Source organism: Theropithecus gelada, chromosome X (genome assembly GCF_003255815.1).
Source record: "Theropithecus gelada isolate Dixy chromosome X, Tgel_1.0, whole genome shotgun sequence".
Taxonomy (NCBI): Eukaryota; Metazoa; Chordata; class Mammalia; order Primates; family Cercopithecidae; genus Theropithecus; species Theropithecus gelada.
The window spans coordinates 74184142-74204123 of record NC_037689.1 but is presented as its reverse complement, the minus strand read 5'-3'; the positions used below and the strand labels follow the sequence as shown (position 1 = coordinate 74204123).

General features: G+C 40.6%; 1 protein-coding gene across 3 annotated transcripts; it reads left to right on the top strand.

Annotated features, from left to right (window-relative positions):
• Positions 1-1776: 1776 nt before the first annotated feature.
• Positions 1777-19185, top strand: TBX22 (T-box 22). 3 transcript variants are annotated; one of them, XM_025372978.1, is made up of 9 exons: positions 1777-1908; positions 9331-9507; positions 10119-10295; positions 11121-11222; positions 12662-12836; positions 13783-13947; positions 14326-14390; positions 15068-15153; positions 17921-19185. In XM_025372978.1, exons 4-9 carry the CDS (start codon positions 11125-11127, stop codon positions 18529-18531), a joined length of 1200 nt encoding a protein of 399 aa, XP_025228763.1. In that variant the 5' UTR covers positions 1777-1908; positions 9331-9507; positions 10119-10295; positions 11121-11124; the 3' UTR covers positions 18532-19185. The 3 variants fall into 3 exon arrangements, with proteins under 3 accessions (XP_025228763.1, XP_025228761.1, XP_025228762.1); XM_025372976.1 differs by having other exon boundaries at positions 10119-10299; XM_025372977.1 differs by lacking the exons at positions 1777-1908; positions 9331-9507 and having other exon boundaries at positions 10125-10362.
• Positions 19186-19982: the final 797 nt, after the last annotated feature.

Genomic DNA, 19982 nt, shown 5'->3' with positions numbered 1-19982 from the left:
CAAATTTGGTTAGTAATTGCCTGCCTGATCAAAAGCCATTTCCTTCGTGGTTAACCAAACATCAACTTGACTCCGTTTGGCCCGTTTTAAATATCACCAAAAGTGAATAGCCCCAATTAAGACAGGAAACACATTTCCCGACATTAAACGAGTAACAGAAACAGATTTGTCATGTTTCAAAATGCACGTAGTTCTATGGATGGGCTCACATACTGTTCTTATTTGCAACCTTCTCTCCCTAAACACACACACAGGAGCGCGAAGACACAAACACATTCTTCTTTCAGGGGGTGTAGAAGGATTCTTGGAAAATCCTGTCTCTGAGTTATCTTCAAAAATGGCTGAAACTCATTACCGTGACATGTTTTAGCTTAAAAATCAAGATAAAGTAAAGGGGAAAGTAAAAAATAAAATAATATAATAAAATAAAATAAAATGTAATCACTATTTTACTTTTCTTGAGAGAAGGGAAAATATTTGCCAGGAAAAATACTTTAGAGAGACTGTAGTCCTCTTCAGACATTTAAAACTCTCACATGAAATAGTAAAATAAAATAAAATAAAATAAAATAAAAAATAATCCCTTGGGTTTAGGTGTGGTTGACTGTGAGTTGGAAATCTTGGGAACACCGGAATGCATTTATAAATCCATCAGAAATATCACCCTCACTATTTGGCATTCAATATTGATAAGAAATGTGTGGTCCTCCTTGGCCTCTGGTTTTTCAGGCAGGGTTATAACAGGAATTATCTGCTTCAGGGGTTTTATTTGGGGAATCCCCTGGGTCCTTCCTAGTTATCCATGACACTGTGGTGTGGTAGCCCAATGAGGGGTTTAGTTGGGATTTCCTGCATTACTTGAAAGGTATGGTACCCTCTGCAATGGAGAAAATAAATTTAAAAGCTATAGAATTCATCCAGTTAAACCACACTAATCTGGAACCTGTCTTCTCTTCTCTGAGAGCCTCTTCACTAGAGGATAAAATAAGCATTGATTTTTCAAGGACCTATGGATCACTTATTGCTAGTAAAGTCTTCTGGCTTAGGGCCTTAAGCCCCTTTCGATTCTCTCTGAGTTACCCTGGAGAAATAAACCAACAAGTAAAAATCAAACATGTTCTATTTTGCAGCAGAAAAATGTGTCAGCCAAGGCATTTCTGGAATTCACTGTGCATTAAATTGTGTGTGTGTGTGTGTGTGTGTGTGTGTGTGTGTGTGTTGGATCTTTCCTTTCGGAGGCGTAAAGTTTTGTTTATGTGGCGCTTGTGGACTGAGAGAGGGATCCTGGCCACTAAGAGCCTCTACACTGCCTGGGAATCACTGCCTGAGGCTGAATGGGTCCCTTAGTGGATGACTCCAGAGCTGAGCCCCTTGGGTGGAGCTTCTGAGCTGCTGTTGTTGATTGAGGATTGAAAAGCATTTTCCAACTGCAAGTGCTCCTGCTGGGCATGGAAATGAGCTGACTAGACTTGTAAAGTCAATCCACTTCTGGTTCAAAGGCATTTTTCTCCAAGTGCATTATCCTGTAGCTCAGAGCAGGATGCAACCAGGTATGGTTACAACAGGGAGGCTGAGGTAGGATGCGTGGTGCCTGCAGCCTTGAAGCTCTGAAAGCTGAAATCACAGACTGTCTTTGTGACTTCATGGCCAACCTTGAGTAAAAGCATGTCTTCTGTGGGAGAAGTTGCTGGAGTCCAACCCCGGAAGTAGCAAGTGCCTCTCCCACAGCTGAGGGCCAGAACACCACGTTCTCTTGTGCTCTGGCTCTAGTCCACTCTTCTCTGGGCTCTTGAGAAGAGCGGCTGCAGGCATATGCAGAGTGAATGAGCTCTGACTGAGACTTGACTTCAGAATCACTGGGCTGGCCTGGCCTCTTGACACAGCAACACACTGCTTCTTGCCTTCCAGGTAAATACCTCTGCCTTACTGACCGTGTTATAGGTTTTAGGGGGACATTGGCACAGGGATTCTCCTCAGCCTCTGCCTCTCCTGTTAACTATCACTAACCAAGTCCCTAACATTAGGAAAGTCCAAGTGATAATTGTCAGTTTCATCTTTCATCAGCTGGGGTTTTGTGACAGAGATCTTGCCATCACTACCTCTCGGGGGACTGAAAGTAGAATGTTAGTGCTCCTTAAAATTAATGAAGGCTAGACTTGTCCAGTAGGTTGAGAGTATGCTGTAATACCCAAAGAATGCAGCAATAGTCCCTCTCCTAGGTAGCAATGTTGCCAGAAGGCTCCCAGGCCCAGGATACTATGCATTAGGGCTCATAGATCTTGTTTAGAGAGCTAGGGAGCAAGGTGGAGGGACGAGAGTGCCTCCTGGAAGGTAAGGACTGAAGCCAACATGGTAGCCACTGAGCTGAGTGGCAGGTGTCTAACACTGAAAAGTGGCCCTAGCCAAGGGCTCTAAGCAGTGGTACTTTCTACCGAGGCTCTTCCCCAAGGAGCTCTAGATCACAGAGGCAGCAGGATTATTGGATCCTCTTTGCACTCACTTGATTTCAGGAGGAGGTCTGAAGTCCCAAAGCATGGGCATTGGGGTGAGAGAGGGAACATCAAAGTGTGCCAAAAGAAATTGCTTTATTTTATTTATTCCTGATTTTTCTCACCAGAGCTTGAGTTCATATACTGCATTGTAACACAAACACACAAGCACGCATACCACACACACATGCCTCTTCAAACTAGAGAAGGAGACTACAGAAAGCACCTGGCTATGAAAGGCATGTCAGGGAGTTTGCTGTAGGGTGATATGGTTGCTTTGCTTCAGTTATCCCCATGGATACCTTATTATCTTCTGTGATTTCTCTTTTGTATTTTTTTAAAATTTGTCTTTATTTCTTAATTATTAAAGCCTTCGCTTTTGCCCCTTGGAGCATCGATCAGGATTTACTAACTCTACAAACATTTATTTCATGAAGGAGCAGTTTTTTGTCTAGTAATGTTAATGTGGGGACCCTGGGAAGGGAGACAGTGTATGAAAGAAGGCATAGATTGGCTTCAAGCACAGGCAGTATAAGTGTTTGCCTATATTTGGTGTTTTGATAGACTTAGGGAAAATCCCTCAGCCTACTACCAAATACTTCTGACTGTCAGTACATCTGTGGTTGTTAGGCATTGAAAAGCCCTGATTAAATACAAATAATTATGAGAATATGGAAAGAAACCTTTAGTACCTTATTCACATGCCCTAGGAATGATGGGGTAGGGTGCCAAGGTAAGAAGAGGAAAATATATTGTAAATAACCAGGAGTAATTAAATAGTGAAAAGATCAGCATGAGATTTGGTGGGCCCAATGGAGTTCAGGATGATTTATTTCTTAACAGAAGGATCTGCTTCTGTTGGGCTCATGGCTGCCCAAATTAGGCAGAGCCAGATAATGACTCACTGATCTGAGGACTGCATGGTGAGAAAGCGTGTGTAGGGGAAGAGGGTGTAAAGCAAGCATTTTTCTGGTTTTAGGAAGATAAAATCATTCTTCATAAACAGTATTTTTTTTTCAAAACTTCATTGATGCAATAAACTTGGCATATCCTCGTTCAAGTGATCTGAGCCAGTGATATTTTGCTACATGTCTGAATTATCTATTTTAAAATATCACACTGGCACCTGCAGTCATTTTTCAAATCCTAGCCCACTTTCTTTGGGGCTGATGCACATAGCATATTTGGAGGTAACTCTGACTCTCATCCTCATTTTTTAAAAGGTAGCATGAGGCCAGCAGCAGTTCAAGTCTGTAATCCCAGCACTTTGGAAGGTCAAGGCAGGAGGATCACCCTAGGTCAGGAGTTCAAGACCAGCCTGGCCAACATGGTGAAACCCTGTCTCTACTAAAAATATGAAAATTAGTCGGGCGTGGTGACATGTGCCTGTAATCCCAGCTACTTAGGAGGCTGAGGCAGCAGAATCACCTGAACCCGGGAGGCAGAGGTTGCAGTGAGCCGAGATCATGCCATTGCACTCCAGCCTGGGCAACAGAGTGAGACTCTGTCTCTGTCTCAAAAAAAAAAAAAAAAAAAAAAAAAAAAAAAAAACAGCATGAAAAAAAAAGAGAGAGAGAGAAAAGGAAACAGGAAAGAGGAAACATGGGGGTGGAGTAAGTAAAAGAAATGTATAAGACATAATACCCAAGTATACCCAAGTTAAAATGACCTAACCTAAAATTCACATACCACAAACTCAACCCATGAAAAAATATGATGTCCAGCAATCCTGATTGAGCCTTCAGTTAATATATGACTGTGCAAGTTCCAATGGAGCACCAGAGAGGAGAGGTAACATAGAAAAGGACTGGGTTTGACTCTAGTTTGGTGTTGTTGTTGTGTGTGTGTGTGTGTGTGTGTTTCTTTAATTTTGTTCGTTATGCTTTGTAGAGACAGGATCTTCTATGTTGCTCAGGATGGTCTCAAACTCCTGGACTCAAGCTATCCTTTTCCCTCAGCCTCCCAAAGCACTGGGATTACAAGTGTGAACCCATATACCTGGCCTTAAGTTCAATGTTTTAATGGAGAGTGTTTGAGGACTAAAAGAGAAAGGATGCATTTACAATTATTTATTATTTTCACTGCTCCAGGAAGTCAAAGGCAGCTGAATGGTGACTATACAATGCCTCTTCTGGCAATTACTAGAATCACTATAGGGCAGTTAACATTTGGACTTTCAAACAGGTTTTATCTTTTTCATTTATTCATTTATCCTGCTCAAAATTAGCCAACTACAAAACTGTCCCCATAATTCTGGGGACAAATTTCCTAGGAAATTTTTAAAAATTCTATCGACCTTAAGTTATTAATCCAGTGAAGAAATAAGAAAATGTAGTTGTATGCTTTTGATATACTTCTGTTAGAATGAGAAATACAATGAACTGAAGCCTAATGTTGTAATTATTATCATAGGAAGGCCTTCACCATTTGATAGCAATATGAACACACGATTAAATTCAACAGAATACATTTTCCGGTAGCTAAAGTTTTTGCAAGCATAAGCATTTCGCTTCCAGTCCTCCCCATGAGAAGAACACAGTGAACACAGATAAGAATTTGTATCTCTACTTTTTCTTCCCCTACTCTACCGAGGAGCAAGAGTAACAAAGTTTGACGCGCATGACTCAATGACTAGATGAATAAAAGCACAGTCTTCTTGAGAGATTATATTGAATTAAGCCAACCAGAAGTTGAGGGATTCAGTGTGAGAATTACTTCAATATTAATTAGGCCACGTCCCTCAATTTCCTGAAGTAAGAACACACCTATGAGTTAGGGTCTTGTCATTAACATATTTTATCTAATCATATAAGAACATACACTTACATTGCATTGACAAATACCAAAGATATATTTCCAAGGATAAAATTGATAAAAACAGGTCATGTATTCTAGAAGACATGTTTCCTATGGATTTTTGAAATTCAAATGCAATCTTCTGGTTTAATTGACTAATTTTATTTATTAAAATAGTATTTGAATTTCTTTAAGAAAGTTGGCTTCCCTAAAGACTTTCAACCTTTTGAATCTGCTTTAGGATTTAACCAAAAGTTAGTGGTTCCAATGTTGATCCCAAAGTTTTCCACTTCGAGTGTTTTGCCTCAAATAATTCATAGCTGTATAGTTGATAGAAAGATTAGCACATTCTTGAAATTAACTCCCATCATCTCTTTAATTTTGAAAACATCTGTGAGTGCTTATTATGTTCCAGGCTTTGTCCTAAGCAGTTTGCATGTTTTTTTTTTTCTTTTTTTACTAAACCCTCAGATATATACACACACTTACAGAAACATACTGTATGATAAAAGTGTTAGAAATAATAGCTTTAAATGGTTAAAACAAAGAACTGAATGCAAAAAAAAAATTAAAAAGACTTGTGTAAGGTCATTCAGATAGAAAGTAGAGTCAGAATTTGAATCAGGTCAGTCTGAATCCAAAGTCTGTCTTCTTATATGGTGTACTGCTTGAGCCTTATTCCTATTTATTATCATAGCCTGAAGAATTCATGTAGAAAGTAAAATTTAGTCAATAGCATATAATTTTCCTATTCTCATAACCAGTAGTATTGACAAAGGAGAAAGAAGCGGAAAGGAAGAAAGAAAACAAGAAGAAGAAGGTGATCTTCCAAATTTTTATCAAGATGAGTGTATTTGTCAAGATTCTTTTGTCTACAAGTAATGGAAACCCAGCTGAAGCTCACTTAAGCAAACAAAGATAATTTATTTCTTCATGTAACTTAGCTAGCGCAGGCAAAGTTGAATTCAGGTACTCAAATGATGTTGCGGGGAAGCTGATTACATTTCCTGACTCTGCTTTCATTAGAGTGTTCATTAGAGTGTTCATTCAAAGGAGGTCTTGCCCAAGTAATGGCAAAAAAAAAAAAAAAAAAAAAAAAAAAAAAAAAAAAGGCCATGAGTAGCTTATTTCAGATTCATGTTCTATAAGCTTGGAACTATGCCAAAATATCTTAATCACGGGGAGTGGACAATTCAAAACCAACATTTTACTGTAAGGATTTTCCTATTATCAAACTTAAAAAACATATTCTTCTTTCTATTGTGGGCCCCTGTGGGTCTCAGAAATCTCCACATGCTTTCCTGCCCCTCCATTGTTGAAGAGTCTCTTATAAAGGTTTATGGGTGTTCATGGATGAAATATAGAGATGCCCCAAAGAGACTTCCAGGTGTGGAGAATGAATTGCTGGCATTAGTATATGCGCCTCAGGCCCCCAATACCTGACAACCCAGTGCTTCAGCAGCTGACCAGATTGCAAAGTTAGTTATGAGATAATGCAATATTTTCCCCCTCAGATACGAGTTAACAGGAACTAACTATACTTTAGTCTAGTACATACAAGGGAGAGCTTAGCTACATATCTCCCAGTGATGTCAACAGATATATACAGAAATGGGAATGGAAAAAGTTCAGATTAAAAAATAAAAAATTCTGGATGACTAAATTACATGCATGTAATAAATATTAAGAAAGAAGTTTCTTCTGAGAAAGAAACTTACACCCAAGATATGCTATTTTCTCGATTTCAAAATATCACATCATATGTTAGGTAGTCTAAAATACTAGCACAGACATTGCAACAAACATCTTTTGCCTTATTTTTACAAAAATCTATTTAAAAAAAAGATACCAAGCAAAGTTGTCCCTTTCTATACAAGGTAATGTCCTGCCTTTTAACAATAAAGTGAGCTAAAGTTAAAGGCAAGAAAATGCCTGTATTAGGAGATACTAACACAAATATTACATGGTAAATTGCACTCCAAAATTAACAAATAAACTCGACTTTTCTGTTTTTGAGCTGTGTATTTTAGCTAAGAGCATGCAATAAATAAAATATAGATAGATTGATAGATAGATACATAGATAGATAATAGATAGATATATCTTCTGAGTAAGAGGAAATGAACACTCTCCCCCCACTTTAATGGGTGCAAAAAGAAACAAATGCTCTTAAGAGATGTGGCAAAGATCACATGCAGATGTGGCTGTTTTCCAGCCCAAGTTCCCTATAGGAAAGTGGCCTTGCCCTGTGAGGTTCACTTTGCCTGTCTAGGATAGGAACAGTGTCTTTCTCAGTTCTGCATGGTGAGCAGTGGATAACTAATGATTGAGCCAAACCCTTCAGCGGCATCCAAGCTGTAACTAACCCTTGGCCATACTGAGATTTTTGGAGTGTTTAAAGTCATACCCAGTTGCCTGAAGATCTCCTCCCTATGGCTGAATATCCCCCTGCCACCACTACTACCACTGCCATCACAGTGGCAGGGCACATTTGTACCTAAGTAGCTGAAATTAAAAGGACACACAGGTCTTTTACTCCCAGATTCCAGTATTGGCATATATTATAAGTTATTTCAAGTTGCATCTTATTTTAAATGAACTTGGATCGGCTTTACATGCCCTTTTTACCAATGTGTCAGAGGTGAATAATATAATTTTTCTGGAAAAATGCAAATGCCATTAGTTAAGATGCAACCTGCAAAAGAATCCAGGGGCACTTGATTTCTTATTTCTGATGAAAAGTATGTGACCAAGTCATGTGCACACAGGCAGACATCTCATATCTGCACACATAAACGTGTTCTTTGGACGTCGTAGACAAGTCTCTTCCCAAAAAAAAAAAAAAAAAAAGAAAAAGAAAAAGAAACTTGTATATTCAGTTTAAGGAAAAGTAAAATCCAGCCCAAGAATATATTCCAGGAGACACTGGACTCAATCACTTAATCCAAACATTTTGAGTTATGCACATTCTTGGGAGCAAAGGCCCTTTTGTTGCCCTGCTGGTGGCCCTGGAGTTTTTAGACTATGTTTGCTGATTAAGTCCTGTGAGAAAAAAACAAAGGCTATGTATAGGAATATTGGGCTCTAGCAGAGGCAGGGCTTGAAGATCCAAGTTTTCTCTGATGCTTGACAGTGGCAACTGGAAGACTCCTGCCTATCCTCACTTCACTACCAGAAGAGAGAGGATAAACTGGCACAACTGCTGCTCACCTAGTTTGAGACTCCACCTGCAGAGCCAACTGGCCCCAAAAGCTTGTGCTCCTTTCTGTTTCCCAGTGCCTTCACTGGAGAGCAAAAGACCCTGATACATCTCTCTGGATCTGCTTAAAGTGGCCCCTCGTGGGCAATTATTTCGCATGTCTTTGAGTTTTATAATTTAATATAAAATCGTAACCTGTGTCTCCCTTTTCTCCTCTCTCTACCTCCCTATCTATAGCTTTTTTTCCAACAAGCCCTTAAACCCCCCTCCCTGTTAGACTATGAAGTGTCACTCACTGTGTTTTTTATGCTTCCAATAGTTTCCAAAACAAACAGTGGAGGCAGTGACCGGCTGGGTATTCACTGGATGCAACAGTAACTCCCAATCCCAGCAACCTGAGCCGCCATTGGCGGCAGGTCTGCTCCCTAAAAGGCGGGCACTTGCCAATTTCTGTGCTCTGCCAGGTCCTGGAATCGGGGATTTGAGGACTAATGGTCTGCACATGTCCACTGGGAGGAAGGGAGACTAGACCTTGAAGGACATATATACTAGTTTGATCTTCCTCTCCTTTTCTTTCGTCTATTCAAACAAAAACTATATATGTATATATAAAAATTACACACACACACACACACACACACACACACACAAAATTGATTTATTTGAATACAGATCCAGAAATTGTTTTTCAGATTTGGGTTTTGGGTTTTGGGTTTGGTTTTGTTTTGTTTTTCCTGCTTTCCCTCCTTCCTTTACCCTCTGTGCCCTCCGCCTGTGTCTCCCCCTCCCTCCCTAACCCAGTTCAGGTTGAAACTTTGCTGCAAAGAATCCCTTCACCCCCTCCAGGGATGGCTCTGAGCTCTCGGGCGCGTGCCTTCTCCGTGGAAGCCTTGGTGGGGAGACCCAGCAAAAGAAAATTCCAGGACCCAATACAGGAGGAGCAGCCTGAGCTGCAGGAGAAAAAGGGCGGAGAGGAAGAGGAGGAGAGAAGGAGCAGCGCTGCAGGGAAGAGCGAGCCGCTTGGTAAGTACTCCCATTGCCCTGAGCCGGTTGCCTGAGCTTACTGGTTCCGCATCTCTCCGCCTGGCTCGCGTCCCGACGCAGCCAGAGCCACATTAGGAGCCGCGGGACACCTCGACCACCTGGTGAAGGGGAAGTTTCAGCGCCTCCGAATCCTTCCCGGAATACAGCAGTTTATTTGCGGTAAAGGGGAGGGTCCCTACATGATTGTGAAGTGAGTCTCTCCTACATCCTCCTCCTACCTTCGCGGGAAGCTCTCAGAGCCAGCGGGTGGCTGTTGTATCCCGGGATGGGAAGCAGGGCGAGTTCCCAAATCCCGAGGGCATCCAGTCTCGGTTACCAACGTCTCCAAGAGAGTGAGGATTGGCAAATCTGAAGAAAAAAAAAAAAAAAAAGGCGGGCGGGTGGGGGGTGGTAGCGGGGCTGCACCTTTCACGGCCCCTCTTTCTCCATTAAGCGGACGCAGAGGGTGTTATGCGGAGCTTGGGGAATCTGTCGCCAAAGTTCCTAGGGAAGGTACAAGGCCTGTCTGCTCCAAGATAGGCACCAGCGAGAAGTGGGCATGTGAACTGTGACGCTGTCTTAAACCCTGAGCGCGTTTCTGTGTCCAGCAGAAAAACAACCTAAGACAGAGTCCTCAACAACTGCTTCCTCTGGCTGCGGCAGCGACAGCGGCGATGGCAACATCTCTGAAAGTCTGGAAGAGAAAGATATTCAAATGGAGCTTCAAGGATCTGAACTGTGGAAGAGATTCCATGACATCGGGACTGAGATGATCATTACTAAAGCGGGCAGGTTCGGTTCTGCCCAAGCTGTTCACAGGGGTCGCACACATCAGGCACTTAATTTACCGCTCTGGTAAGATGAGGAGTCTCCAGTTTCATGCTCTGGTACTCCTCTGTTCCTTTTCCCCAACTCCCTGACATACAGTAGAAAGCCATAGCCCCTCAATTGATAGGGCTCAGACTTACCTGGCCCCATGTAAGTGGCTCATTCTTCCTTTCCTGTACACTATGACTCCAATAACTCACTTCCCCGTCTCCTGCCTGTGTAGTATAAGACAAAAATCAGACTTTGGTCTTAGACTGTGGCCAGACCTCTCAGTTAAGGCCTCTAAGATAACCATGGACAATATTCCATGTCACAGTTCCTCGCGCCCGCCAGACCTGGCCCAGGTTATTTTGAGGTGAGCCATTCCCATAGCCACCTTTTGGCATGGGACAGCCACTTCACTGCAGCTGGTTATTTTGTGAGTCTTACAAATTTCAGCCTTCCACAAATCTGCTTCACAGGAAGTACCCTTGAAAAGGAGGTTGGGACACAGCTTTTTCTCTCATACTTTCTCTTCTATAGCTTTTTATTATGGTTGGGGAGGGACATGAACAAAGCCTTGTGATAATAATATTCTGCTCCACTTAGAAATTCCATACTTGTTCAGTCAAGTATACAACCAACCATCTTTTCTCATTTGCAAATGCTATTCCTTGCTATTTTGAAATGGGAAGGGTATTGTGAATCCCTTCACTTTTTACTGGAGTCAGCATTTGTCCAGAGCCACTCCCTCTTCCAAACATTTCTAAAAGCTCTTGGGTCAGTCCTTATTTTCTTTCTTACAGGCGGATGTTCCCCTCTGTTCGGGTCAAAGTGAAAGGGTTGGATCCAGGGAAGCAGTACTATGTGGCCATCGATGTGGTGCCAGTGGATTCCAAACGCTATAGGTAATGGGCCCCATAGGATGGTACTCCATGCCCAGGCTAGGGCCAGGGATTTGAACCTTCAGACCTGCAACCTAACAGCGCAACTTTGAAAACTCTAGCATGGGGAGTGGTGGTGAGCGATTGCTCTCCTGTGGGCTTTGGGAGTTGAATTTTCTTTTTCAAACTGGGTTTCCCAGTGAAAGAAGAGAAGTCTTCTTCCTCTCTTCTGCCGCCATCCCCTCTTGGAATGCAGTGAATTTAGGGCACTAATTAGAGCTTCAAATGTACCCCAAGCTTCTCCCTACCCACTGCTCTGGCCTTGGTTGTGTAAACTGCAGAGGGTGTGGGCTCTGGTGGCCAGAAGGGAAGGGGATTGAAGGAATTGTGGGAGAAATCCCCAGGCTCCATGGGAGCCTGGGTTTCTGGGGACACACTGGGCCCTGAGCTGTGCTGCTTTGGCAGCAGGAGCCCAGAAGGATGATCAATTTGCCACTCAAGGTCAGTCAAGCAGTTCCTGTGTCTAGGCCTGCCTTTTGGTCCATCTTTAATCTTTCCCCTGAAGCAATGTCTGGGTCTTAGAGAGTACAAGTGTTATTTTCCCTTTATTTAAGTCCTCAACCTACAGCAGGCTGAAAGTGGCCCAATTGTTCTAAAGCCAAAAAGCCCTTGTGGGATACATCCCAGACACACCAGCTTGCCAACACTTTGACTCAGGGGCTTGGGGTCCAGTTCACGGTTGGAGGGATGGGGAGGTGACAGCTGTTTACACTAGGGTGGTGAGCATTTGACACAGAGGCGGGTCCCTGGTCCTCCAAGGAGACAGCCCACCTCAAAACCAGAGCTAGCTTTGAAAGCAAGGAGAAGGCTCAGCTCAGAGGACTGCTGGGGCTGCAGTATGAAAACAGCAGAAAAAGCTGTTTGCTTCTCAAGTTGCAGCTGGCATGGGAATAGGCGCAAAACTGGGAAGTTGAGATTGGAAATAGTGTGAAAATCGGCCAGAGGCTGTGCAGGACTGTGTTCCTAAGAGTTTTCTTGATGTGAAGCCTTATTGGCAAAAGGACTTCCACGAGGACTGGTGACAGTAGGCTAGACAGAAATACTTGTCAGCCCTCCACTTCTTCCCAGACTCTTCACACCCAAAGCTAGTGGATTTTTCCATTCTCTCTGTGAGATAAAATGGGTTAGATCAATTTCTGTGGTGGTTTCTGTGAGAAAATACAAACCAAACTTAGAAATCTCATGACATTTTACTTGCCCTGCACTTCATTGCATTTTGATGACATATGCTTATTTACAGTTTATTTTTTGCCCCTGAATGCTTGTTAGAAATTAAGTTGAATCTTCTGCTTACTTGCCCTTGAGATCACTGGGCTAATCTGGAGCAAAATCCTCAGGAACAGAACACAACAGCTCCCAGCTTTGGCCTGCTGCACCTAGTGCCACAGCATGTGTTTTTTCAGGTACGTGTATCACAGCTCACAGTGGATGGTAGCCGGGAATACGGATCATCTGTGCATCATTCCTAGATTCTATGTTCACCCGGACTCACCCTGCTCAGGAGAGACCTGGATGCGGCAGATCATCAGCTTTGATCGCATGAAACTCACCAACAATGAGATGGATGACAAAGGCCATGTATGTGAGCAAAATCCTTTACCCTGAGTAGGGAGGTGCCAAGGCTCCTGCCCACTGGCCACCCTGGAGAGGCCAAGGAAGCTTTTTGCAGATGCACATGTTGTGTTTTTTAGGAACTGTCCAAGCCCTGCACCTGTAAGTAAAGTAGCCAACCTAGGGCTCCTGAAACGTTTGTTTGGCATCTGAGAGTGCTGGCAACTGGGGATGGCGAATATAGGGAGTTTGAGGAAAGAAAGAGACCTGTTTAAGCCAGAATGCCTGGTCTGGGAGAGTAGGAGGGAACCATTCAGGGAGTTCTCAGGCACCATAGCCTCCTGGGCAATCACTGTGATCTCTGATTGCCTTCCTATAGTCCACGCAGTTGGATGGGCACCCAGTGTATTGTATGGTGTGGTGGAAGGATACAAGTGGGGGAATGTCAGACTGCAGCCTGGAAACCTCCCCAACAACCAACCCTCATAGGTACTATTGATCTTGCACATTGTAACTAGGTGCATCCCTGCTTCTGCCCTCCCCAGTCTGGCACTGTGCCAGCTACAAAAGGAAAGACGGAAGCTCCCAAGATTAGGAGGTAGGGTATGCCAGAAGGTTACCCACCATGTCCAAGCCCATCAGTTACTGCCATGAGAACCTGTAGCAGGCTAGCAGATCGCAGTGCCACTTCCACACCAGATGGTCGCCAATGTTTGAAGCAGGAAAAGGCCTCAATCTGAAAATGGAATCACTGCTGACGGGTGCCGCTGAGGTGCCTTTCTCTGGAAATGTTTTTAGCTCGGAGCGCCTCCCTCGGAGTGCCTCTGTTGGAGGCCAAATGGCATAACAAAATAGTTACCTAAGCCTCATCATTGCCTTTTTGTGTGCACGTGGTGGAGGTGGTCAGGAGAGAGAACTAGGGTTGGGGACTGGAAGCCAGTTTTTCTAACAGCATTGGTCATTTCTCCTCCAGATTATTCTGCAATCCATGCATAAGTACAAACCCCGAGTGCACGTGATAGAGCAAGACAGCAGTGTTGACTTGTCCCAGCTTCAGTCTTTGCCCACTGAAGGGGTTAAAACATTCTCCTTTAAAGAAACTGAGTTCACCACAGTAACGGCTTACCAAAACCAACAGGTAAAGCTGGTCATGTCTCAGGCAAATGGAAATGGCTCCAGAGGGACCTTGGGATAGAGGCTAACTGCAATCAGTTGCATTTTCCACAATTCCAAATAAAAATCATAGTTTTATTGAATTGTCATCCATGCAAGTTTGATAATGAATTGTGTAAATCTTATGTGAGAAGGCAACTCCAGAATGTAATTTATAAAAGTAATGATTTATAAATAGGAGCTAACCATTCTAAATATGACTTGCAATATGGTTACATTTATTTAAATTGTCATATTACATGTTGCAACATCTTTTCTGGTGGTTGTAACCACTATAAGCAACGGTGACAGTGTTCTCACTGAAAGCAATGATATTATCTTTCTCTCTCTATTGAATCCATAGATTACGAAACTAAAAATAGAAAGAAATCCTTTTGCTAAAGGATTTAGAGATACTGGAAGAAACAGGTAAGCAGCATAGCAATGACATCTAATATTGATCTAGATAGCTATTTTCACAAGTTTTTATTTTTATTTTTATTTTTTTTTCTGAGATGGAGTCTTACTCTGCTGTCCAGGCTGGAGTGCAATGGCGTGATCTTGGCTCACTGCAACCTCCGCCTCCGGGGTTCAAGTGATTCACTTGCCTCAGCCTCCCAAGTAGCTGGGATTACAGACACATGCCAACAGGCCCGGCTAATTTTTGTATTTTTAGTAGAGACGGGGTTTCACCATGTTGGTCAGGCTGGTCCTGAACTCCTGACCTTGTGATCCGCCCACCTCAGCCTCCCAAAGTGCTGGGATTACAGGCGTGAGCCACCACGCCCGGCCCCCCACAAGTTTTAAGGATAAGAAAACTGGCTCAGAGACTCAAATGCTCTAAATTTTGTAATTAGTAGGTGGTAGAAAAGGAACCCAGATGTTTTGTGTCCAAAACATTACTTCCTCCCACTCCTTTGCTACTCAGTATTAAGATCTTGCTTATTTTAGAATTCTAGGTTTAACTGAATTTTATTCAGAAGTCTAGCTGTATAAAAGAGAAATATTTAAAATAGTTACATCTAAACGACATAGCAAAATAACTCAAAATCATTATGTTCAGAAATTGCATTATGGGGATGCTGAAAGTTGACTCTCTTTTTTAGGGGTGTATTGGATGGGCTTTTAGAGACCTACCCATGGAGGCCTTCTTTCACTCTCGATTTTAAAACGTTTGGCGCAGACACACAAAGTAAGAAAACTTGGAACATTTGTTTTATTTTTACATATTAATTAAATAACAACATCCAGAACACTTGTACCAAATACTATACAAAGGGATATGTACATGCAAGAAAATGTGTACTTACAGGTAAGTGGGTGTACCTCTGCCTGAATGATGAGGTAAGAGGCATAAAGGGAGAGAAGCTGGCATAAAGGAAGAGAATAGAAATGTGGTAATTGTGGACTTATTGACATGTTAGTAAGTTATCTTACACCCTATGATTTTCAGATTTCATCTGGATTCTTCAGCCTCTCACTATCTCACGTTCTTTAGGATATGCCTGTGGTGCATTTGTAGCCTGATTTGCAGACATGTTACTATTGAAATGAATAGTTTATCTTTTATGAGGACCTTTCAGTACACGTTAAAATAACTTTCATTAAATTCATCACTTAGCTCTAATTTTCCTCTCTTTTGTCCATGGGGAAAGTAAATGTTAAAAATAATACTAAGTCTTCACAATTTAATTGCCACAAGCATTTAAAAATAATTGCAAGATATTTATTCTCAGATGGTACATTACATGACAAAGTAATAACAATTAAATAATGCAGACTTTCTGGTGGAAGAATACCTTAATTTGCTCTGATAGTTAATAATAAACAGGATAATTTTTACTTGAAAATGACATGGATTTTTTATCCCTTTATCTTTACTCCATCGGAGTTGCTTGACTTTGACCATTAATTCAAGGTTACAACTACCAAGCAAAATCAACATTATAGTTAGGTTGAGTTTTACATGATGCCATAACGACTAACTGAAAAGGGAAGAAGTGAAGTCTAATCATTTGGTGAAATATTTCACTGGATGATTGTCTCGATATGGTTTAGGGAATTGCATGAAAAATATATAAACACTTATTTTACAGTGTCGATTTAACCAGTAGCATCTAGGAAGCATACTTTTAAAATATCCAAGTCAAAACAAATGCACATTAATAAAGAAAAAGTTAAAGATGATCATGAAATGTTAAAGTACACAGTTTTCTTAATTATTTAAGATATCCAAAATGCTCTCAAATTGCAAATGAGTTACTAGTTTCTTAAATAACTTTTAAATGCTTTATTATAAAAGATATTTGCAATCTTGTTGATGAAGGTTTAGGATATGTCTACATACACAAAAACAGTTAAGAAAACAGCAACACTAAAAAAAGAAACAACTTGGTCAAATCCAGCCAATAACCAATTGTTTGAATTCAGACATTTACAAAAATAAGGTTTAGAGTTTCCTTTTTTTTTTTTTTTTTTTTTTTTTGAGACGGAGTCTAGCTCTGTCGCCCAGGCTGGAGTGCAGTGGCCAGATCTCAGCTCACTGCAAGCTCCGCCTCCCGGGTTTACACCATTCTCCTGGCTCAGCCTCCCGAGTAGCTGGGACTACAGGCGCCTGCCACCTCGCCCGGCTAGTTTTTTGTATTTTTTTAGTAGAGACGGGGTTTCACCGTGTTAACCAGGATGGTCTCGATCTCCTGACCTTGTGATTCGCCCGTCTCGGCCTCCCAAAGTGCTGGGATTACAGGCTTGAGCCACTGAGTTTCCTGGACCTTGTAATTATCCCTAGTTTTAGTAGAGCTAGGCAAACATAAAAGATCACCAAACATCATTGATATGAATACTTACAGTCATCTTTATGTTTCTTAACTTGCAAAATTGTTTCCAACTCTTAAGATACAATGCAGTATGGAAATTGCCCCATTCATTGTTTTGTATTAGAAAAAAAGCTAAGGCTTTTAAATATATTGCTTTCATTTATACAAGACTATTTTCATGTACACTGATTTTTAAATCAGTGGTCAGAGGAATTTTTTAAATCATTATAACTTTAGTCAGAGGAATTTTTAAAATCAGTATACCTTTGGTCAGAAGAATTTAAAAAATCAATGTACATGAAATCTATGCATTCTATCTATAAATTAAATCTACATAATCCAAAACAACCAATCAATTTGTTCATCTTAAGTACTTATTTTAGTAATTTTTTAAGATTACTAAAAATTATTTATTATGTAAATATTTTAATTTTTAAAATAATAAAACTAGTTTGTGTTTGTAAGATATAATTGACTCCGAGTCATAATTGGATTTCTTTGTAATTCTTTGGACAAATGTGATTCAAGTGCCTAGCACAATATTTGAGCAAATGAATGCTTAATACATGATACATAGTAGTAGTGCTAAAAGTAATAGTGGTAGTAGTATAGATCAGTGGTCCCCAATCTTTTTGGTACCAGGGGCCAAGACAATTTTTCCACGAACAGTGGGAGTTGGGAGGCGATGGTTTCAGAATGAAACTGTTCCACCTCAGATCATCAGGCATTAGATTATCATTAAAGAGCACTCAACCTAGATCCCTCACATGCACAGTTCACAATAGAGTGTGCGCTCCTATGAGAATCTAATGCTGCCACTGATCTGACAGGAGGCAGAGCTCAGGCAGTAAGGTAATGCTCACTGGCCTGCTGATCATCTCCTGCTGTCCAGCCAGATTCATAACAGGCCACAGACCTGTTCCAGTGGGTAGCCCAGGCATTAGGGATACCTGGTATAGATACTATATTGAACTTTGGTCAGAGGAATGAGCAGGTCCTGTCTCAAAGAAGCTAAAAGAACTGTGAACTCACAAGGAAAGTTAATCTAAGGATGAAGCAGGGATAGTGATGGGTATGATTACTAATATAGCAGGAACATCAAATGTCAAGTTCATTTTTCATTGACTGAATTGTCATTCACAGGTGGAAGCAGTGGCTCATCTCCAGTGACCTCTAGTGGAGGGGCCCCCTCTCCTTTGAACTTACTTTCTCCACCTTGCTTTTCACCTATGTTTCATTTACCTACAAGTTCCCTTGGAATGCCCTGTCCAGAGGCATACCTGCACAATGTCAACCTGCCTCTTTGCTGCAAGATTTGTCCAACTAATTTTTGGCAACAGCAACCTCTTGTTTTACCGGCTCCTGAAAGACTAGCAAGCAGCAACAGTTCTCAGTCTTTAGCCCCACTCATGATGGAAGTGCCTATGTTATCTTCCCTGGGGGTCACCAATTCAAAAAGTGGTTCATCTGAAGACTCCGGTGATCAGTATCTACAAGCACCTGATTCTACCAGTCAAATGTTGTATGGATTACAGGCACCTGGAAATATTTTGCTGCCAAACTCCATCACCCAAGAAGCACTTAGTTGCTCCTTTCATCCTTCCTATGGCTTTTATAGATACAATTTCTCTATGCCGTCTAGACTGATAAATGGTCCCAATCATCTTAAAGTGAATGACGACAGTCAAGTTTCTTTTAGAGAAGGCAAATGTAATCATGTTCATTGGTATCCAGCAATTAACCATTACCTTTAGTAAAACAATAGCATTTCTAGAACAATTACATGTAAACGAATATTTTCTTTATTTGTAGCCAAAGAAATTTCAACAGTTATTGGTCTTGAAAAGCATCATTACAATAAGTATTTCTTTGTTATGCATTTAAAGATTTAAAGTGCCTTATCAAATAATATTCACGAAGAGCTGTTTATAATGTCAAGTGCAATGTATAGGAATCTCTGATTACAGTGGCCTTGAGCTTCAAAATGAGCTATGCAATAAATATTATTTGATGATACTCCACCACTGAAAATTGATGCTAAGCGATGGGATTTTCAATTATAGTGAAGCTAGTTCACCATGATAACTGCATTTTACACATTGACAATGACAAAAAGAAGATGGATGTAACTCATGCAAGCAGTGAAGCAATTTCAGTTTTAACAATGAAGATTGGCTTTAGTGTCATTATCTAGTAGTTGTAGAAAAAAATTTAATTATTTGTTTGCCTTATGCCTTTATACTTTGCTGTTGAAGAAACTGCTAATCTCAATTTAAGATACAAATAAGGACACAAACTTTCAAGTATTATATTTTATTTATCTTTGTAGCCTAAAGACCATTTGATCTAGAAGGAGCACAAAGATCAAATGAAAAGTAAAACACTCTAATAAATTTGCTTTTATTTTCTTTTATTTTTGGATAAATCCTAGATAAAACTTGTTCACGTATTCCTTTAACACATCTGGTATTTTACACAATATTAGAAAAACATATTATTATAGTTTTCTAAGAAGATAAAGACATTATGATTATAAGAGGGAAAATATATTTGAATCCATAAATATGAAAATATCATTATTCTGGTATGATTTAACTCCACTCTTGTATGTCAATCATGGTGAATTAAACTAAACAAAAGTGGAATAATATTTGAGTTTATGAAGTTGAAAAGATTCCTTTCACCAGGCCCTAAATTTCTGAAAATAATTATGAGGTATAACCTATACATAGCCAGCATATCTTTAAGATGAATCAGATACTGAGTTTATGCTAGTAACTCTAGACATTTTATTAAGCCAAGCCCTTTAATATCACAATGGAATTACTTGACTTTTGACAAACTAAGCAAACTGCTAACTGATTTTTCTGATTTTTCCAACACATATAAAGAAGAGCATATCAATTACTTTGCTTAAAATGATTATTTCATCCCAAATATGCCTTATAAATGTGCCTTCCTATATATGTATTAAAACTATGTGCCATTCACTCCTAGGAGTAGGGATAGGATGCCACATGATTGCATTCAAATTAAGTATTCTAGTCAAGATGAAGTATTATTTGCGATCTAATGTAATTAGATACTGTTGCAAAAGTCTTTAAGGAATAAAATGTATACCACCCAGGTTTATTAAACCAGAAATTAAAATAAGAAAAGACATTTTATTTTTGACTACTCCCAAACAGGAAAGCTAAAGGCTGAC

Coding starts and splice junctions, on each gene's coding strand:
- TBX22 (XM_025372976.1), top strand. CDS start 9,333: ATGGCTCTGAGCTCTCGGGCGCGTGCCTTCTCCGTGGAAGCCTTGGTG. Junction 11,223..12,661: donor GTGGATTCCAAACGCTATAG/GTAATGGGCCCC, acceptor GTGTTTTTTCAG/GTACGTGTATCACAGCTCAC. Junction 14,391..15,067: donor AGAGATACTGGAAGAAACAG/GTAAGCAGCATA, acceptor TCTCTTTTTTAG/GGGTGTATTGGATGGGCTTT.